We start from the raw sequence: 20,487 nt of genomic DNA, 5'->3' as shown, positions 1-20,487 counted from the left end.
AAAGGAAATTTGTCTTTCCGATCGTCAGGGTGGACCCATGGGAGTGCTACCAGGACACCTGGCAGACGACCTGCAGCGTCCTCGAACACCATCGGGACCTCATGAAGGTGAGCTGGGCCGGGCTCTGGGCCGGGGGCCCATAGGTGGACTATGGTGGACTAAAGGTGGACTGCCCCAATTGTTCCCGGCTTCTCCGCCAGCTGTGGGGAGACCAGCTCTGAGCAGCATCCAGGAGGGCAATGAAACTGGGAACCCAGAGCAGCCCCAGAGCCTACTCCCTGCCTTGAACTCCTCCTGAATATGACTGGGGGCAGCTTTCATCTCCCGGCAGCAAGTTCAAGGCAGGATTCAGAAACCCCGCAGCTGGGAAACTTCACAAAGTGATGAGAGAAGGAGGAGAGAGCAGCGCTGGGTGGAGGCACAAGCGGCCAGGTCCGCCCACCGCACCTCCGGAGGACCCAGCGGTCCCCTTGCCCCGTGGTATGCCAGGGCTGCAGCACTGCACTCCTGCAGGCACTGTACATCAGGACACTCTTTCCTCCTCACAGGAGTCCACGCACAGACAGTGTCTTCTCACCTCTGATTTATTTGTGGGTAAAAGGAAGCCTGGGCTTCCGTCTTGGCTCAGTGCTAAAGAATCCGCCTGCCAATGGAAGAGACAGGGGTTCGATCCCTGGGTGGGGAAGATCCCCTGGAGGAGGAAATGGCAAACCACTCCAATATTCTTGCCTGGGGAATCCCATGAACCCACCAAAGGATCCTGGGGGATGACAGTCTGTAGGGTCACAAAGAGTCGGACACGACTTAGTGCCCAAACAACCAGGAAGCGCAGAGAGGTGAACCAGGGTATCTTAGGACCCACAGTGACTGCCTCACCCACCCTGACAGCTGCCCGGGGCCTGTGGCTGGGTGCAGCGACCGAAGAGCTGGTTGCTAGGTAAGCACAGGGCACGAGCCAGCCAGCAGCACCAGTCGGCATGTGCAGAAAGTACCCTTCACACATGGATGCAAACCCATCAACTCCACCTTGACAGGGTGAAAAGCAGTGCCATTGACGGCAAGAAGCCCGGCCCACCAAGACAAGATGCAGGGCTTCCCGCTCGCCTCCACTGGTCCTGATGCAGAGCCCTCCCCCCGCCCCAAACAGTGATCAGAGTGGCATCATGCTGACACAGGAAGCGCCCCCGTTCCATCTGTGTTCACGGTCAGAGGGCCCGTCAGAATCTTCTTGGGGGGCTCTCAGCGGCCTCAACCATCCCCCCACCCCCATTCTACCCGCTTTATTTGAACAGACGTGGACCTGGGACTCCAGACCATCCAGGGAGTTAAGAGCGAGAGGAGCAGAAAGGACAAGCTGGCTGGTGCTTCATCTATTAAGCTAAAGAAAACCCAACCCCCTTCTTTCTGCTTTGAGAACCCTTCTAAGACATCCTGAGTCTTTCCTGGTCCCCTCGACAGGACAAGGTGGCCCTGACCTGCTCCTCTGGGCTGGTCTCAACAGCAGCAGTAATAAAAGACGTCCTGTCTTACTGTATAAGGATGTATCCGTCAGGGCAGGCTAAGATACACAAATATCCTTCAGATCTCAATGGCTTCACAGAAGCTTATTTCTCACACTACAGGTCAGCTAGGGGCACTGCTGGGGGGCTGCGCTCCTTTCAGTCACCAGGAGCCTCAGGCTGCATGATGGAATGAGGACTCAGGGACCCTGCAGGCATTCCTGAGCCCTGGCTCTGCCCAGCCAGAAAGCCTGGCTGCTGTTCTGCTGTCTAAACGTCTGGGCTTCCTGAACCCTCCCTCTGTTACTCATGCCCAGAGGCATCTGTCTGGGCCTGAGATGCTTGGCCAGGAGCCACAGCTGTTGAGTGATGGTCACAAGCTGGCAGAGAATGTCAGTCCTGATGGCCCCCCACCTTGGATCAGGAGCGGGAGCTTGGAGCTGCTGGTAACTCCCGGTCTCCCCGGTCCCAGCATCAGGCCGGTGTTCCTGGCATGGAAAGTGGACCTGTCAGAGAGATAGACACGGGGCTTAATAGGCGAGGCAAGGCTGTGAGAACGTGGGAGCCTCTGGAGGGCAGAGCGGGGCAGGTGGCCAGCACGTTTCTTCTCCAGCACAGAACAAGTCGAATGGGACTAATGATGCGTGCAGCGAGAGGAAGACATTCCTCGGCTCCCAGACTGAGAACGTGGCGTTTTTCTTTTCTGGAGGTGAAATCATAATAAAAGGGAGGCAGGCTGTCCCTTCCACTCGACCAGCCGCAGCCGGCCAGAGAATCCCACAAAGCAGGCTGAGATGATCCCATGGTCCCCAACCTCGGCTGGCTCCCAGATGCAGCAGGATACTGTCGTGCCTGTCTCCCCCCATCACAGAAGTGACAAGTCAGCCCACAAGATCAACGCCTGCCCTTCCAGGGCTCAGAAAGACTCATGTGCCACTCTGCCTCCAGGGTGGCGTGTGGAGGATGCCTTTGGAGGGTCACCCCAGCCCTGGGACCTGGGGGTCCCCTGGCAGCCTGTATGCTCAGTCGTGTCTGACTCTTTATGACCCCATGGACTGTAACAGCCCACCAGGCTCCTCTGTCCATGGGATTTCCCAGGCAAGAATGCTGGAGTGGGTTGCCATTTCCTCCTCCAGAGGATCTTCCCAACCCAGGGGTCAAACCTGCATCTCCTTCTTGGCAGGCAGATTCTTTACCCTTGAGCCACCTGGGAAGCCCTCCGGCAGAGGGACTCGGTAATCCAGAAAGGGTGGTGGGCCAGGGATGAGGGGAAGCTGGTTCTCAGGGAAGGGACTTTGAATAAGCAACAGCCCTGTGAAGCTCAGCAGATTGAAAATTCATCCTTTGTTTTTCTGTGGCCCAGAAGCTGCTCTTCCACCCTCCACGGGCCAAGGCTGGGGGTGGGTGGGGGGTTGTTTCTGGGTCAGCTGTGAAGAATGCTGCGTTATCAGCTCTGTGTTTGCTGTGGCACCAAGAGAAGCAGCAGGCCAGATAACACAGCACAATGGATAATGCACAGAGCATTTCCGTTTAGCTCTGGAATGTGTATTTACACTCTGAGCAGGCGCAGAGTTCCCAGAGCCCCGCCTCCCCCTTCCTGCAGCGCAGACATCCTGCTCCGCCCAGCACCACTCCCCAGCCTGGCCCTGTCGCTGGCATCTCTGGCCTGGCACCACTCCCCAGCCTGGCCCTGTCGCTGGCATCTCTGGCCTGGAGAGGCGGCAGGTGGTGATAGCGCCTGGTGTTTGTGTGACCTTTCCCGAGCTTGCACAGCCCTTCTGCAGACATGACCTCATTTTGAGTCCCATGAAGCAGGCGGGAAAGGCACGCGCATTCTACGGAAAGTCACAAAATGTGCACAGTTTCTGCCATGTGCCAGATGTTCTAAAGGCGCTCCATGTATGGTCGCTTGTGTAAGCCAGAAAGATGGCCCTTGTTGCCGCTGTCAGTGAGGCATTCAAGCTGAGGTTCAAGACCAGGTAAGTTAACTATCCAAGGTCACGCAGCCAGAAGGGGACAGAACTCAAACTGGAACCCAGGTCTGTTCAACAACACATCCAATGCATTTCCCAGGGAGCCATCTCGCCTCCTACCAGCCTAGTGTAGTCTAGCGCACACCTAGGGTCTGGAACCCTCCCCCAGTCCTCTTTCTCAGCTCTGGGACACCTCTCCATGATGGCCAAGCAGATGAGCGTTTGGGGATAACTAGAAAAGACTTCAGTGACTATGCTCTTCTTCCTCCCCGCAGCGGGTGACTGGCTGCATCCTCTCCAACGTCAACACACCCTCCATGACACCTGTGATCGGACAGCCCCGAAATGAGACCTCCCAACCCATCTACCAGAACAACAACGCTCCCAGCAAGCCCACTGCAGGTAGGGAAACGCTGGCGTAGAGCAGAGGCTCTCGAACTTCAGAATCGCCCGGAGTTCTTGTTAAAACCCAGATCACTAAGCATTGTCCCAGAACTTGATTCAGTAGGTCTGGGAGAAGGAAGAGAATTTGCATTTTTAAAAAGTCGATGGTCCAGGGACCATGCTTTGAGAACCCGTAAGAAACAGCATCAGAGAGAAATAGTCACAGTGATAGAGACAGATTCAGGGACAGAGAGAGACAGGAGTTGATGGTATGTGTTTTAACATAAATATGACTGCCTTAACTGGGAATTAAAGGTACCAAAGGGAACGTTTTCCTCTGCCTTTTCTAAGGAGGTTGCGCATTCTGCCAAGGTCACACGGTAGGAAGTAGCAGGGACAGAAGTCAAACCCGGGCAGTCTGCGGCCAGCCTGTAACGCCAGCCCCCCAGCCAGCTTCAGTCATCCCTTCAAGGGCCCCCAGCACTTACCCAGCACTTAGTAGCGTCTGCTTGCACAGTGCTCCGTGCATTACACAGATTCTCATTTAATGCAGTAATTCTGTGACATAGATATTGTATTCCCACTTACAAAAAGAAAACAGCTCCAGAGAAGGTAAGTGATTTGCCAAAGGTTACACAGCTCATAGGTCTTTCCCGCGTGGTTCATCAGCAAAGAATGCGCCTGCAACGCTGGAGCTGCAGGAGACTCAGGTTCGATCCCTGGGTCAGGAAGATCCCCTGGAGTGGGGCATGGCCACCCACTCTAGTATTCTTGCCTGGAGAATCCCATGGACAGAGGAGCCTGGTGGGATACAGTCCGTGGAGTTGCAAGAGCCAGACATGACTGAGTGACTGAAATGAACTGAACTGAACTGATGCATAATAAAAATGGAAGAAAATAAATAATATATGACTACTTTAGTGGCAGTTACCTCTAGCGGTAGAATTATGGATACTTCTTTTCCTTTTAATATGTATTCTTCTTCTATATTTTCCAATTTTTCAACACTGTCATAAACACCACCAGAAAATAGATTCCGGTCTAGGGCTCAGAATGCTTGTTCCTTGGACTGGAAATGAGAAGCAGAAATGGGGCCGTCACCTTTCTGTTCTTTCTCTCCAGCCTCCTTCTGCCTCCATGACCCAGTCCCCACCCCTCCACGCAGTCCTGTGTTTCCAGGGCCCCAAGGCGGTGCTGATGAGAGTGTGAGTTATGAGTGGTCCTCCCTATCTGTCCCTGTCTGTCTTGCTGTCTCCCGTAGCCAAGATCCTGGGAAAGGTGGGAGAAAGCCTGAGCCGGATCTGCTGTGTCCGCCCGCCAGTGGAGCGTTTCACCTTTGTGGGTAAGGGAGCAGCCCCCCTCTTTTTCTATCCCTCCTCCCTCTTTCATGCAGCAGACACCCCTAGCACCTGCTGTGGCCTGAAGCACTTATAGCGCAATGATTGAGAGAGAATGGAAGATGTCACCGGGCCTGCAGAGCCCATCTGTGACGGGAGCCCAGGAATGCGGCCATCCTGGCCTGAGGCTCCCGGAGATCTCCCGCACTCACCATCCTTCTCTGGGCTGTGCTGGTCGCTCCCTCCATGGAAAGTAGACACCCACCTGAGAGTTCTCAGGGGCCCAGCGGCCCCTCTCAGGTCTTCCCGGCTCTGCCCATGTCAGTACTTCTGCTGAGAGGCTAAGAACATACACGTCCTTTTCTTAATTTTCTCCATTTTTTTGGAGAAAAAAAATGGATCACTCAGCATGGATGAGAATACCCACCTTTGGGTCTCTTTTTCCTACAAACCCAAATTTGACTCTGCAGGAGAGCAGTCTAGCCCTCATTCTTTTGACTCTGGGGCTGACTACTGCCATTTCTCAGGTTTCCAACTTCCAACCTTGAACCAACAGAGATGGTCGAGGAGGAAGGGAGGCAGGGAGCCAGAGTGTCATCTCTGTGGTGCTGTGCATACTGTGGGCCCCATGCGGGGCACCCCTTCAGCACCCACGGCAAAGCCTCTGTCTCTTTCACATTTTCCTGGGGCTTTGCCTTCTGCCATATGAAAAATCTCAGCCTGCTCAGCTTTGCTTGTTCTCTGAACCAGGTAGCCCTGAACAAGAGAGGGCCACCTCCTTGTGACTCTGCCAACTGCCTCCCTAGGTTTGAGGATGCTGCTCTTGTGGCCAGCCTCCTCCCACTCCAATACAAAAGGAAACAGAAGGCGCTCGGCGTGAGTGCGTGTGTGTCCATCACTGGCCACCCAGCCAGGTGGTCTAGTTCTGAATTCCCAGAACAGTGAATCCTGCCCTGGAGCCTGAGGAAGGGTTCCCTCTCCATTACAAGCTGGACCGTGCTCTCCACTTATGATACTCAGATGTCCCTACTCGCATCCACCCATCCCAGCCCGTGTTCTCCCTCTGAGAAGCCCCTTGGGCAGATTGAGAGTCAGGTACCAGGAAGCTGGTTCCCTGATTCTGCATTTCCTCTTGCCTCCCTAGATGAGAATGCCAACCTGGGCACGGTGATGCGGTACGAGGAGATCGGTGAGTGGGGCTGAAAAAGCGGGAATGTTCAGGGCCTCCTGCCTCCAAACAGGCACAGTGGGGGACGGGGGAGGCTTGCAACCCCTGGGGGGTGTTTGCAGCAGGGTCTGCTCTTGGAAGGGTAATTAATTGCTCTCAAGCTAAGAGCATGTTCTTAGTTATCTCACCTGTACCATCTCCCACCTGGACTCCGGCAGGATCCCTGGAGGTAGGATGGGGTCCGTGGGCAGTTTCCCCTTCAGAGCTTCTTCATCTCATTCAAAAGATACGGAAGTTCAGTTCATTGCCAGCCAGAGATTCTTCTCTTGCCCGCAACACCATGCCCACAGAAGATCCCCTACCTTCCTCAGTGGAGGGATCCAGTGCTTGGAGCCATGTCTGCGATCTCCCCCACAGCCTTGGGTGGACACTAAGGCCCTGACTGTGTGAAGGCAGTAAAGGCCCCAGGCCAGAGCAGGTGGAGGGGGTTGCACGGAGCTGTCAGGATGGGAAGGCGCTGACTCCCCTAGAAATGAGATGAGTCCTGAGCAGCCCTAGGAAACAAGCCGGGAAGCACAGTTTCCCAAGGTTCCAGAGTAGCTTAGAGACAGAAGTGTCTGAAGCCAGAAAAGCACAGACGGACGAGAATGGAGCTCGAGCTGCTGCAGGTCCCAGGTGACAAGGAGGGTCAGTGACAGCTGGAAGTCCCCAAAGGACTCAGCATCAATGAGAATATCCATCTTTGGGTCTCTCTCTCCTACAAATCCAAATTCAACTCTGCAGGAGAGCTGAAGATCCAGCCCTCGTTCTTTTGACTCTGGGGCCAACTAATGCCATTTTGGAGAAGGAAACAGCAAACCACTCCAGTACTCTTGCCTGGAGAATCCCATAGACAGAGGAGCCTGGTGGGCTACAATCCATGGGTTTGCAAAGAGTCGGACACAACTGAGCGACTAACACATACACACTGCCGTTTCTCAGGTTTCCAATTTCCAACCTTGAACCAATAGGGATGGTTGAGGAGGAAGGGAGGCAGGGGGCCAGGGTGTCATCTCCATGGTGCTAGGATCGGGGGCAGCTGGGTGTCCAGCGGGCATGCTCAATCTTCAACTTCCAGCTGCAAAGATACTCCAGGCCCCCCTCCTAGGGATGAAGGGGCAGGGCTGCACTGGGTTCTCCCAGGAGGCCTAGCAGATGTGACATCATTTCTAGGAACTTCTCTGGGTCTTGTCCTCTGATCCCCGGTAGTGATGCACCTGAGTTGACTCATACTGACCTCCTGAACCATTTGAAAATTTTCAGAAATTGTACCAGTTGGTTGTTAAACTCAGTCAAAAAAATTAAATTATACTAAGTAGCAGTTAAATGGGCTTCCTGGGTAGCTCATCTGGTAAAGAAACCACCTGCAATGCAGGAGACCCCCTCAATTCCTGGGTCGGGTAGTTCCCCTGGAGAAGAGATAGGCTACCCACTCCAGTATTCTTGGGCTTCCCTGATGGCTCAGACAGTAAAGAATCTACCTGCAATGCAGGAGACCTGGGTTCTGTCCCTGGGTTGAGAAGATCCCCTGGAGGAGGGCATGGTAACCCATTTCAGTATTCTTACCTGGAGAATCTCCACGGACAGAGGAACCTGGCCGGCTGCAGTCCATGGGGTCCCAAAGAATCAGATGTGACTGAGTGGCTAAGCACAGCAGTTAAATACCTTGTATTAAAAACAGAGGTAATAAGTACTCGAAACTCCTTGATTCTTTAAGTTTTAATAGTTTTTATTTACCAGTACATGGCTGTCTGAAGGCCACAGGAAAGAGTACTTCTGGATGCTCCCCAAAACCAGCAGGAGCATTCACCCCCAGGTTCCACAGCCACAAACACCCAAAAGCCTTGTACTCCCCCTGCCTGGCGGTTCCATACCTGGCCAGTAACTATCGTCTCGGGGACAAAGTCTTCTTGACCAGCCGCGCTCAGAGCAGTCTTCAACCTTTCAACTGTATTCCAGTGTGTACTTTCCTCCCATACCTTGTTCCGGGAAGAATGTATTGTGAGCCAGCTTCACCTGGGACCTCGTTCACCTCCCCGGCACCCAGGGTCCGTGTATCAGGTTGCAGCCTGGGGAGTCCCCCCTTGGACAGAGAGGGAATGCAGTGGGTGTTTGCATGGCCATGCTCCTAGCATTCCTTGTGAAGCTTGGCCCCATCTGACCCCCTCTCTCAGAGAAAGGAAAGCTGAGTGGCCACAGTTGTGTGGATGGATTTGTGGCCTGGCGTGGTACAGGTGGCTGCTGCCTCGGGGTGTGATGGGAGCTGGAAAGGGCCTCGGGGCCTGGGGCTTCACAGAAGCAGGATTGCTGAGAGGAGAGTGTGACCGAGGAGGGCTGACTCTGGCTCCCTGGATCCTGAACTGGGGAAGGAAGTGGGGCCCAGAGGAGCAGCCTGGCCCCCAGACCACTGCCCTGTGAGGCCCTTTGGCTCACACCTCCTCTTTCTGAAATCCCCTTGCACGCTTCACGAGAAGGAAAAAGCCATTTCTCCTAGCTCAGTTAGCATCTATGGCGCCATTTCCACTTTTTTAACCAGGCCTGTCTCAGACTTGCAGGCTGAGAACGTGAGCCTTCATCTCCTAGGGTAAACTGGAGAATCCACTGCTGCCCTCCAGCGGCCACACATGGGATTCCCAAGCCCTGCTGGGGCCTCTGCTGCTGCTCTGCTGCTGCTGCTAAGTCGTTTCAGTCGTGTCCCACTCCGTACGACCCCATAGACGGCAGCCCACCAGGCTCCCCCATCCCTGGGATTCTCCAGGCAAGAACACTGGAGTGGGTTGCCATTTCCTTCTCCAATGCAGGAAAGTGAAAAGTGAAAGTGAAGTCGCTCAGTCGTGTCCGACTCTTACCGACCCCATGTACTGCAGCTTACCAGGCTCCTCCGTCCATGGGGTTTTCCAGGCAAGAGTACTGGAGTGGGGTGCCATTGCCTTCTCTGGCTGGGGCCTCTGGTCTGTGACAAATCCATCCGTTCCGGTGCTGCAAGCAAAGGTGGAAACCCCCCGCTTTAACTTGCTGTGCTTTGGCTTTAAAAATAATCCCACGTTATACTCGAGTGAGAAAGTGAGTCTCTGGATAGGGAATTGAAAAGAGATTCATTTCCGTGGCCACAGAGCAGGGCTTCTCAACCACACCGCCGTTGTCATAGGAAACAGGCGTAACCCTGAGGTGTGGGGGCTGGCTGTGTGCCCTGTGGACTTTTGAGCCGCGTTCCTGCCTTCCCAGCACTAGGTGCCGGTAGCACACCTCTCTCTCCAGCCTTGACGACAAAAAAACGTCTCCTGACCGTGCCAAATTCTGGAGGCAGAATTGCCCCCGGTTGAGAACCACTGATGTAGAAAAAGCTGAGGGCCAGCATGTCTCCTGGACATGGCCTCCAAACCGAAGTTTTAGGCCCACAGTTATAGAGCTGTAGCCTTTCAACAGATCTGACCTGGAACTCTGGGCGGCTCCGAGCAGGGGACAGGGGACATCAGGAACCCCAGAGTCAGCCCGGTCTGGCTCCTCTCGGCCATCCCGAGGCTGGAGGCGGACCATGACCAGGGCCTCCATGCTGCAAGAGCCGAGGCCACAGTCACCATCTGGCACTGCCATCCCGGGGTACCCAGAAGGCCTCTGTGGCCAGCCTCTCTGTCGTTCGCTCATTCAACACATCCTGAGCACCTACTGTGCGCAGGTCACTCTGCTAGGCCCTGGGTATATAAAGTTCTATTAAGGTCCCTGGATGTAAACAGAACATTAGATGACAGTGTGACAGGGGAGGGGGAGGTGGGAGGCTGCAGGAATATTTAGGCGTTAAGACTCCGGTGCTGCAGGGGACTCCCTGAGGGTGAGCTGTGCCGACCTGGGACTGTAAGATGCTGACCCTGTCAGCCCAGCAGTCTCCCACTGAGCCTGCACCCAGGGCGCGCTCACCACCTGAAAGTCCTCCACAGGTCCCTGAGCTAGCTACGGGGTCTGAGGAGGGCAGAGCTGCCGGCCCTCAGCCTCTGCGGCCAGGGTGGCAGCGGTCTCTGGAGGCTCAGAGGAGGGCTGTGTCACTGGTTCCGACAGGATGCCCACAGTCACAGCCCCCTGATGATAGAGCCTGGTGGCTCCGACCGTAAAGAATCCTGCAATGAGGGAGACCTGGGTTTGATACCTGGGTTGGGAAAGATTCCCTGGAGGAGAGCATGGCCATCCACTCCAGTATTCTTGCCTGGAGAATCCCATGGACAGAGGAGTCTGGTGGGCTACAGTCCATGGGGTCGCAAACAGTCGGACACGGCTGAGCAGTTAAGCACAGCACCTGATGAAAGAGCCTGGGGAAAGTACCCAGGAACCAACACATGACCTGAATCTCATCCCAGGTGGAGGTCTCTCCCCACGTGGTTCTGAGAATCCCAGGATTCTTTTTCACCCCCGTTGCTCAGTTTTCATGCCTGAGTCAGTTTGCTGCCTGTTTTAAGCGACAGTGGCCTCACTGGGATAATTCAGACTGGGCTTAACAAGGGAAGAAAAACTAGTGATAAGCTGGAAACGTGCCTGGGAGTTGGAAAGGTGGGGGCAGGCTCGCTTCTCAAGCCGTTTGCTGAGGACAGTGGCCACGTACAGGGAAGACGTCTGATGAGCTGAGCCAGCTGGTGAATTGAGGGTGCACTCCATGTCCCCTGCCCCCATCACGTCACGCTTGTGATGGAAGACAAACCCCAGAGGATGCCCAGCAGCAGAGAAGCCACATTCCATGGGCAATTTGGTTTGACATAGAGCAAAAAAGAGAGCCTCTTAGACCTCACACAAGGCGTGTAGCTGCCTTAGACTGTGGGTGACCAGACATCCTGGTTTAGCATGAAACCCACCCTGGAAATCTTTCAGTCCCAGCAAACCAGGACAGTTACTCTCTGTCTGCTCCATTCCGCAGGAGAGAGGTTCCTCCTGCAGGGAGTGAGAGTGGTCTGTAAATGAGCCTGGGGGAGGGCTGAGCAGAGGATTCAGGGCAGCACACAGCGTGCTGCCTGCTGGAACTGGGCTCTGGAGCCCCAGGGATGGGACGCTTCTGTGCTGGTCAGAGGAAGAAGGCTGATATTTGAATGCTTCCCTCTCCCTTTGCTAACTTTGTCCCCCCTCCTCAGAGCTGCGGATCTTGCTGCTGTGTGGCAGTGACCTTCTGGAGTCCTTCTGCATCCCAGGACTGTGGAACGAGGCAGATGTGAGTAGCAGGGTTATGGCCTGCGCACAGCTGGTATGGGGCAGGATGGGGAGGCGCACTCGACTCTGACCCCTGGTCTTCCCTCCCCACCTAGCCTCCCTCCCCAGCTTGAGTCTCCCATCTCCCTTGAGCTCCCAGGAGGGCAATCGTTCACATCATGATGGGAAAAAATTCTCACTACCCCCAAGCTTTATCTCCTCCTGTATTTTTACACTCACTCCCCCTCATGCTTGCTCCTGGAAAGCCCCTGGGAAAAAAGCAATCTGAGTCATAGAATACCTTCGCCAAACAGCACTTGGAGTATGTGTGCTGGTGGGGAGAGGTGGGGGAGAGAGGTCTTTTTAAAAAAGAAAAAGCCTTTGCCCTTTTGAAATTATTATGTGCTTTGTTTTCCTTTGATTCTTTTTGAAGAGGTGATAAATACCACCCTAGAATTTTCTTAACAAGAGAAAAAGGGTCAAGAGGGGAGAAGTTAATGATAAAAGGTCAGTAGGATCCTTCTGGCAATTGACTTGGGATTTAGGGAACCAGGAATTGAAACCTATACCCTTTAGAAGCTCAGTGGACAAGTTGTTACCAAATCTGGCTGAGATGGTCTTAAACTAGCTAATTCATAAGTTCCTCACCCTTTAGACATACATTCATTTTTGTTATTTCATGAATTCATTCATCTGTTAGTCAGACCTAATGCTAGCTCCCAAGCCCATGGCCCTTTGAAAGTGGGTTTCTCATGGCAGATATTCTAGACTTAGTACATTTTTTGTATTACTTACTGTGTGACCCCATGCAAATCACTCAACTCCTTTGAGCCTTGGTTGTTTTTTTAAACCTAAAGAATGTTATCTGTAGCATTCTGAGATTTAAAATCTCAGAATGCTACAGATAAAAAGCAATATACAATACAGTCTCTGCCCGGAAGTATTAGGTGGCGAGATGTCAGCTTGTGAAATTTTCTCATGTACATATATGTCTCTGAAGAGAAAGAGAAAAGAGACAACCTTCAGGGTGAAACTCAAGATCTCAGTTCTACTTCAGCACAGCTTGTGACAAGATATATTACAAGCATCAGTTTTTCCCATCTCAGAAATGGCCATCGTAATAGTACCTTCATAGGATTTGGGAGGAATTAAATGAGATTGTCCCTGTAAAGTGCCCAGCCTAGCACCTGACACACAGTGACATACAACTGTTAATAAGTGAATCTACCTAAAAGACACATCGATAAACAGAGACGTTCAAGGTGAAGGGCATAAATGCTAACACGCTGTGTGATAACCAAGCAGGGAGGGAGAGTTTCAGGGGAAACGAATTATACTGTGTAAGCCCTTTCCTCTCCACGCCTGAACAATTTCTTGCAGGTGAAATTTTAAACCTCTTTTCAATTCTGGATTAAGTAGCTTAATTAACTTTTACTTTCCTCTCTACTTCGCAAGCTGCTTTGAAGGGAAAAAGTAATGCGGGCGAAGTTCTGTACAAGATTTCAGCAAAGCTCTTTCAAGAATCCGGGCAAATCCAGGCAGTAGCCGGAGGCCCCTTCCCACGGGGAGGCCCTGGCAGCCAGGGAGGGGATTTACAGGGATAAAGTGACAGGGCAGCAGCCTGAAGGGCCAGCACGTGAGCAGGACGTCTCAAGGGCCTCCTTGCTGCATGTGACTTGTAATGTGGGCCTCTCAAGGGCAGACACGAGCTTTCTGGAGCCTGAAACGGACACAACTGGGGGCCCCTGAAACACAGCCAGCCTCTCTGCGCTGACAGCAGAGCCTCTAGCTTCTCTCCGAAACGGCTGCTCCTGACCTTGTCAGGTCCAACTTGTAGTGACCAGGGAAAAGAGCCCCAGGTCACTTCTCTTCCGGGTGGTCCCTAATGCTCAAGTGGGACCAACCGGAAGAGGAATGCGTTGGTTAAAAGAGAAAAGTTGAGAAACCGAAAGCTGTTGATGTACTGGGGCTGTGGCAGTGGAGGCAGACTTGACACCCATTTATTCAATCATCTTCCCACCTGACCGTCACCCTGGGGATCAGAGCACCCAGCCTGGCTACTCCCAGAGGTGCAGCAGATCCAGACCAAGCGGGGACCCCACGTCTGTGCGGCTGAAGGGGCTGAGAATGCCCATCCACAGCATGGGCAGGAGGGCGATTGGGTGAAGCAGCCCCTCAGGGTTCACTCCAGAGGATTTTCTAGAGCCTGGAGTGCCAACCTCCCCACCCTCAAGCGCCCACGAAGACTCTGTGGAATCCTTAGAATCATGCCATCTGAGGTAGAGGCAAAAACAAAACAAAACAAAAAAAAAAAACAGAAAAATCATGGAGTTGTTTCCTTACATAATGAGTGTGACTCTCAGGCCACAACAGAGGTGTGCCAGAAATATCACATGTAATTTATTCATACCAAATGAAAATTCAACTCCAAATCACTACCCCCAGGGATGATGGGAAATAGGTCTCAGTCACTGCTGACGAGCAGAACCTGAGAGGCTCTCATGGGCTCCGAACACGAGCATCTCTTCGTCGGGGTTGCCACACACATCTTCCCTCTCGGGACCTGGAGGTGGGTGGCCCTGCCCTCTGTGCCCACCTGGAGAATAGGATTCCTGACTGAGTCTGGAAGCCCCGTGCTGAACCCCACCCACCTATGATCCTGCCCCTGTCTTCTTCTGAGGCTTTGCCCTTAGGGCAGCGGGTGGGCTTCACAGATCTCTGGCTTCTTTCTAGTGTGGAAGGAGCAGGGGGCAGTGGGACCTCTTCTTTCTCCTCTGAAGATAGCGCCCCTATTGTCTCTTCCCTCCTCAGGACCTCAAGGAACATCTCGTCAGTGTGTTTAAAGCCAGAGGCTTCAAAACGTTCTGCTTTCTGCCCTGCAAATTCCTTTCATAAAGGCTCTGGTTCTCCGCTAGAAATAGGGTGGGGATTGGACAAAAGTGGACACAGGGAGCATGAAACTAGCTAGCCACTCAGTGATTTATCCCACTGTCCTTACTGGGGGAAGGTTGGAGCTTACGGTCTAGGAAAGAAAGGTCCTTCTTTCAAGACTGGTCCAGGGTGAACTCTGGTGATTCTAATAGGAAGTTATGATCTCAGGTGGCCTCAGCCGGCGGTGGCTTGAAGCCGGGTTTCGGTTCCTGGCCAGAGACTGAGGCCGGGTCTCAGAGATGAGAGCACCAAATCCTAGCCGCTAGATCAGTGGTCCGAGACAAGACCCTGGCCCTTCAACTCTGCAGAAAAGAATTCCCACAAAGACAGCAAGTAGTGTAACAAGCGAACTGTTTATTAGGAGGAGAACACAGTACGTGTGGATAGACACATGGGCGGACTCAGAGAGCCACGCCCTCGTGATAGTTTGAATCACCTTTATGAGACATTTCTTCCAGGTTTCCTTTGGCCAGTCATTTCAATCTGTCTGGTTCTGGGTGTGTATTTGGTATATCTCAGGAGCCTCCCATGTCTATGCACATCTCTCAACCAAGATGGATTTCACCCAAGAGGCCTGTGGGTAGTTGGCGTCACTCCACTTTTGACCTCTTAAGGAGATTTCTAGTCGGGAGGGTTTCCTTGACTTCGAGAATGAGAAATGTGTAGTCTCTTATCTCTTATCCAGGCAGGGCTCAGCCTCCTCTCTTGATTGTACTGCTACTGATGTTTCAGAGTTTCTGTCCACAGGGAATGAATTCCAGTTGCTTTCCCTGGTGGGTGGTGGTGGGGTGGGGGCATGCTCCATTTACCTCCTGCCTCTGTTCTACCCTCCCGAGTTTGCCTGGAAGCAGCTGGTTTTAGGGATCTCTGTTCCTAACTATGAGATTACCTGGGATGAGGTATGTGAGACCCACTTCTGCCCCCAGTTTCATTCATTTAGTGAACCCTTTATCAGAACACACTTTTATTTACACGGTGTCCCGAGTGATACTCGATGGCCACGGATCTGTGCTCAGTGACCATGAGCCTGAAGCTCTGAATCTGCCAGTGATGGGACAGAAAGGTGGGGAAGAGAGCCAGGTTTCTTGGAAAAGTCCTATGTCCTTGCTCTCCATTCCAGCTTCCCATGTCATCTCCAGAATCCTCAGAAAAAAAGCAGGGGAGAAGCCACTAGTTCAAACAGGTCTGTGGGGAACATAGGAGCCTCTCCACCCTTCTATAAAGAACGCTCACCAGAGGCCATGGAGCAGCAATGTCCCCACCCAGTCAGAAGCAGCTGGGACAGTCTGTTCCACAACAGGGCTGCCAAGGTCTCTCTCAGCACAATCACAGACTCTCCAATTGAGTCAGTCTTGCTCATTCTTTTGCTTTGGATTCCTGAACCTATGCTCTCCATCCAGAAATGTAATTACACAACCGCTCACCCCAACCCAAGCACATCCCTTGGGCATTTCCCAATAGACACAAAGATCCATTAGCCCTTAGTGAATTCTGACCTTCTCTGACCAGTGACACACCCCTTTTCCTTACATTCCATGGAGAGAAAATGCCATACATATTCATCACATTTCTCTCCATGGAACACAGAAGAGTTGCTTCTGCATGGTCTGGCACTTGGCATTTTCATTCTTGATTCGCAAGAGAAAGCAAGATCCAGTTTCCTGGACCCGCTTTTGGAGATGGTGACCCAGTCCCCACCAGTCCATCCCATTCCCAAGCTTTTAATTAGGATAATCTCCCCCAGGAGACTTGATCTTTGCTGTGCTGCATCCTGACGCTGGGCTTCCCTGGTAGCTCAGGTGGTAAAGAATCCACCTGCAATGCAGGAGACCCAGGTTTGATCCTTGGATCAGGAAGAGCCCCTGGAGAAAGGAATGGCTACCCACTTTAGTATTCTTGCCTGGAGAATCCCATGGACAGAGGAGCCTGGTGGGCTGCAGATGACCAAGTCACAGAGTCAGACATGACTGAGTGACTAAGCACACAGCAGGCACACATCCTGACACCAGCAGGGAAGCAGGTATCCGGGCCTGGACCAGGGCCTGTGAGAAGGCAAGGCCAAAGCCGAAAGGGTCAAGTCATGACAGATTTGTGAGACAGGAAACTCGTATCCTCCTCCCCTCCCTCAAACAAACCCATCGTCTAGTGATCTTATGCGGCCAGCTGCTTTTTCCATTATAGTATAATGGAAGGCAATCTGGCAAATTAATTCTGATTCAGGCATTCTTTCCTTCCATCAATCTTTCAGCTAATACTGAGTGCCCAGTATGAATGTAAGTACTTTATTTGTCCTGGCAGCACTTGCTAAAAATATCTTACAGTTTTTATTCTATTAGTTCATTATAGTACATGAAATGAAACATACAGAAAGTTTGAAAGAGTTCTTGAACTAAGTAAGCAGTCAATAAATGTTGGCTGTTATTTATTCATTGGTTTTAAAATATTTATTGAGTACCTGTCATGTCCCAGACACTGTTCTAGGGCTGAAGGAACAAAGAGAACAGAATACATCAAGTTTCCGACCATGTGCACTTTGCCTTCTATGGGGGAGACAGACAATAAACACTCTTCTTGTTTCTCATGGCTTATCTCAGTTAACCCCCCGAGCCCTCCTGAAAGTGGAGTCCATTTATGGATATGGACACCAGGGCTCACTTGGACTGGACTTGTCCGAGCGTGCATGCACGTGTGCATGCTCAGTGGTGTCCAACTCTTTGCAACCCCATGGACTGCAGTCCACCAGTTTCCTCTGTCCATGGGATTTCCCAGGCACGAATACTGGAGTTGGTTGCCATTTCTTCCTCCAAGGGATCTTCCCGATCCCAGGGATCAAACCCTCATTTTCTGCATTGGCAGGCAGATTCCTTACCACTGTACCATCTGGGAAACCAGACTTGTCCAAGACCACTTAGCTATTAACAGCAGAGCAGGACTTTGCATATGTTCAGTTCCCTAGTGCAGGTAAGACAGACAAGTGGGAAGAATGGCATGTAGTTCATAGTAGCCCAGCTTCCCTGGTGGCTCAGACAGTAAAGCGTCAGCCTACAATGCGGGAGACCCGGGTTTGATCCCTGGGTTGGAATGATCCTCTGGAGAAGGAAATGGCAACCCACTCCAGTACTCTTGCCTGGAAAATCCCATGGACAGAGGAGCCTGGTAGGCTGTAGTCCATGGGGTCGCAAAAGTCAGACATGACTGAGTGACTTCACTTTCACTTTCTTTCAGCAGCTTGAGCTGGGCTTTGAATGATGGGCAGGATTGGATTTAAGTGAGTGCAAAGAGAAGGGCTTTGGGGGTTGAGAGAAGGCTGTCAAAGATCCAGTGGTAGGAATAAGACCTTTTGGGGAGATGGTTCTTGTTGGCTGAAACAGAAGGTTTATCTTGGTCTTTGCTTGGGAGGCTTCTGACTTTTCAGCAAGCAGACAAAATCATTTCAGTTTAATGATTACATGTATTTGCCACTTGAAAATGGTATTTGCATTTCAAATGAGCAAGGGTCAATATTTAACTCAAAGGAATGAACACCTGGAGGTGGAACATCAGGCACCAGAGATGGGCTAATGAGGAAGTTTTAATTTTTTTCTTTTTCTTTCTTTTTGCACTTCTCAGTCCAGCATTCCATAGGCTGGCTGGCTCTAATTGGCTGTATTCTACATTTTTCCAGCCAACCAGGCATGGGCTAACTGCTTCCTACATCCACCAGCTATGGGAAAACAACCAAAGAAAATAAACAGAGGAAGAGCCTGGGGCACTGGCCACTCCAGAAGAAATCCCAGGGCTCCAGGACAAATGGAGCAAAGACAAACATTTGGCTTTTCAGGCTCAGATGGTTTTTATCAGACAGTCCCGCCCCAGCCAGGAAGCCCGATGGACTCTTCCACCCCGGGGATTAGGCCCCCACACTGATAAGCCTGTTGCCGCGTTTCCAGCCCAGGGAAAGGCAGCTTACCCCCTACCCTGGGAGATAGGGTTCTCGTGTGAAAGGCGCTGTTGCTTTGGTTTTCAGGCTTTTGACTTGAGGCTGGAATCCCTTGCCTTCCCACACCCCCAAGCAGATTGGAAATGGGTGTGGGGTTCCTCTGGGAAATCCCCTGGAAGGGTCACTCATTTATTTGCACTAAGGAAGCCATCCTGAAAATGCATTCCCGCAGTAGCGTCTGCTCAGCCCTCCCTCCAGAGAGAAGCCGGGTGCAGACCATGGGTGGAGGATTCTTGCCTGAATGGGAGGAGCATGTTTCAGATGCCCCTCACCTACTGCGTGGCTTCTGCTGGATGGTCTCGCATCTGGTTTAACCTCCTCAGAAGTACACAAAATTACATACTGTAGGGGGCGATGTGGAGTAATGAACTGAGGACATGGCTCACCGTAAGCCTGGAGAAAAAAATGAAGATAGATTACATTTTCAAACCAAAAAATTTCAAGTCACTAAACTGCGAGTCTTAAAATGGATCTAGAACTTATTTACAAAACAGAAACAGACCCACAGACTTGGAGAACGAGCTTATGGTTGCCCGGAGTGAGGTGAAGGGAGAAGTGGAAGGATGGACAGAAGGGACAGTGAGGGAGTTCAGGATAGATATGTACACGCTGCTATATTTAAAACAGATAAACAACAAGGACCTGCTGGAACACATGGAACTCTGCCCAATGTCATGTGGCAGCCTGGACGGCAGGGGGACTTGGAGGGGAATGGACCCATGTTTATGTATGGCTGATCCCTTCGCGGTTCACCTATAAACTACCACAACATTGTTAATTGTCTATACCCCAATACAACATAAATTTTTTTTAAATGAATCTAAATTAGGCATGATGTGGTAAAAAAAAAAAAAAAAAAGAGAGAGCCTGTAAAGCAGACAAGAGTGGATTCAAATTCACTCACTAGCTGTGCAGCTTGGACTGGTTACTATATCTCACTGAGTCTTGGTTTCCCTGTCTATAAAGCGGGAACTGAAGCACATATCTCAGAAAATGGTTGTTGTAAGGATTAAATGCATTAATAAATAAATCTCCTTGCACTATGCCTGGTGCATATAGGTACCCTGATAAATGCTGCTTCCCCTTCCTGCTGGTAGTCCCTTGCTCATCCCTGAATATTCTCATCTGGAGAACAAGTACAAGTGAGCCCGAGAGATTCAGATCCTCTCCCTTGAGAATGAAGAACTGTTTGGGGAGATGGTCAGGATTTCAAACTCTGATCTCAGAATGATTCCACAGAGGGTCTTAGCAGTTAGACTTGCCTGGGCAGGTCAATGTAAATTGGATTCTGCTGCTAAAGGAAGTCAAACCCTCTATTTAAAATCCTCTAATGGTTTCTCTTTGCATTTGGAATGAAATCCCATCTTTATCATGATCTGGTTCTTCTGTACTTGCCCTACCTCTCTGTGCTCCAGTTACACTTGATTTCCTTGTTTGAATAGTTTTTCCCACCTCAGGGGCTTTGCACTAGCTGTGGCCTCACGGGGAATGTTCTTTTCCCAGGTATTTCTATGCCTGGCTCCTTCTTGCCATTTAGGTTTGGGCTTCAAGGTCATTTTGTTTTATATTCAACATTGTACTTAGCTCCACTTGATGTTTTCTTATTTACATATTTATTTGTTTATGACCTCTCCTGACTGTAGGTGAGTTCTGTGGGCACACTAAACGTGTCCATCTTATTGGGCAACACCGAGACAGTGTCCAGTTCACCACATACACTCAACAGAAGTTTTGAATGAAAGAATGTAAGAGCACCTGGAAACAGCTTGGTTGGAGGAGTTCAGCCCCCACAGTAGGACGCGGCCCAGACTTTTGTCAGTTACCCGGAAGACAATTAGCCACTACAAGATTTTAATAGTGGTACCACTTACTGGTAACCCACCTTATCTTTCAGAGCAATACGGGTGAAATCATTCATCATTTGTTTAATGTCTCCCACTAGATAGTCATTGAGCCAAGAGATGAAGCCATATCTGTCATGCTCAGCCCTGGGGTGCTGGGAAGCTCCCAA

At 51.5% G+C, this 20,487-nt stretch overlaps 1 protein-coding gene across 7 annotated transcripts in view; it reads left to right on the top strand.

The window, feature by feature from the left end:
• Positions 1 to 20,487, top strand: part of NMNAT2 (nicotinamide nucleotide adenylyltransferase 2) — a 217,688-nt gene that overhangs the window by 183,009 nt on the left and 14,192 nt on the right. For all 7 annotated transcript variants that reach the window (XM_061383453.1, XM_061383446.1, XM_061383449.1 and 4 more), the window contains 5 exons: positions 29 to 107; positions 3,748 to 3,874; positions 5,118 to 5,198; positions 6,338 to 6,382; positions 11,512 to 11,588. In XM_061383453.1, coding sequence (XP_061239437.1) covers positions 29 to 107; positions 3,748 to 3,874; positions 5,118 to 5,198; positions 6,338 to 6,382; positions 11,512 to 11,588 — 409 coding nt within the window. The remainder of the gene's footprint in view (positions 1 to 28; positions 108 to 3,747; positions 3,875 to 5,117; positions 5,199 to 6,337; positions 6,383 to 11,511; positions 11,589 to 20,487) is intronic.

Source organism: Bos javanicus, chromosome 16 (genome assembly GCF_032452875.1).
Source record: "Bos javanicus breed banteng chromosome 16, ARS-OSU_banteng_1.0, whole genome shotgun sequence".
NCBI classification, from domain to species: domain Eukaryota; kingdom Metazoa; phylum Chordata; class Mammalia; order Artiodactyla; family Bovidae; genus Bos; species Bos javanicus.
This window is presented reverse-complemented; position numbering and strand designations above follow the sequence as displayed.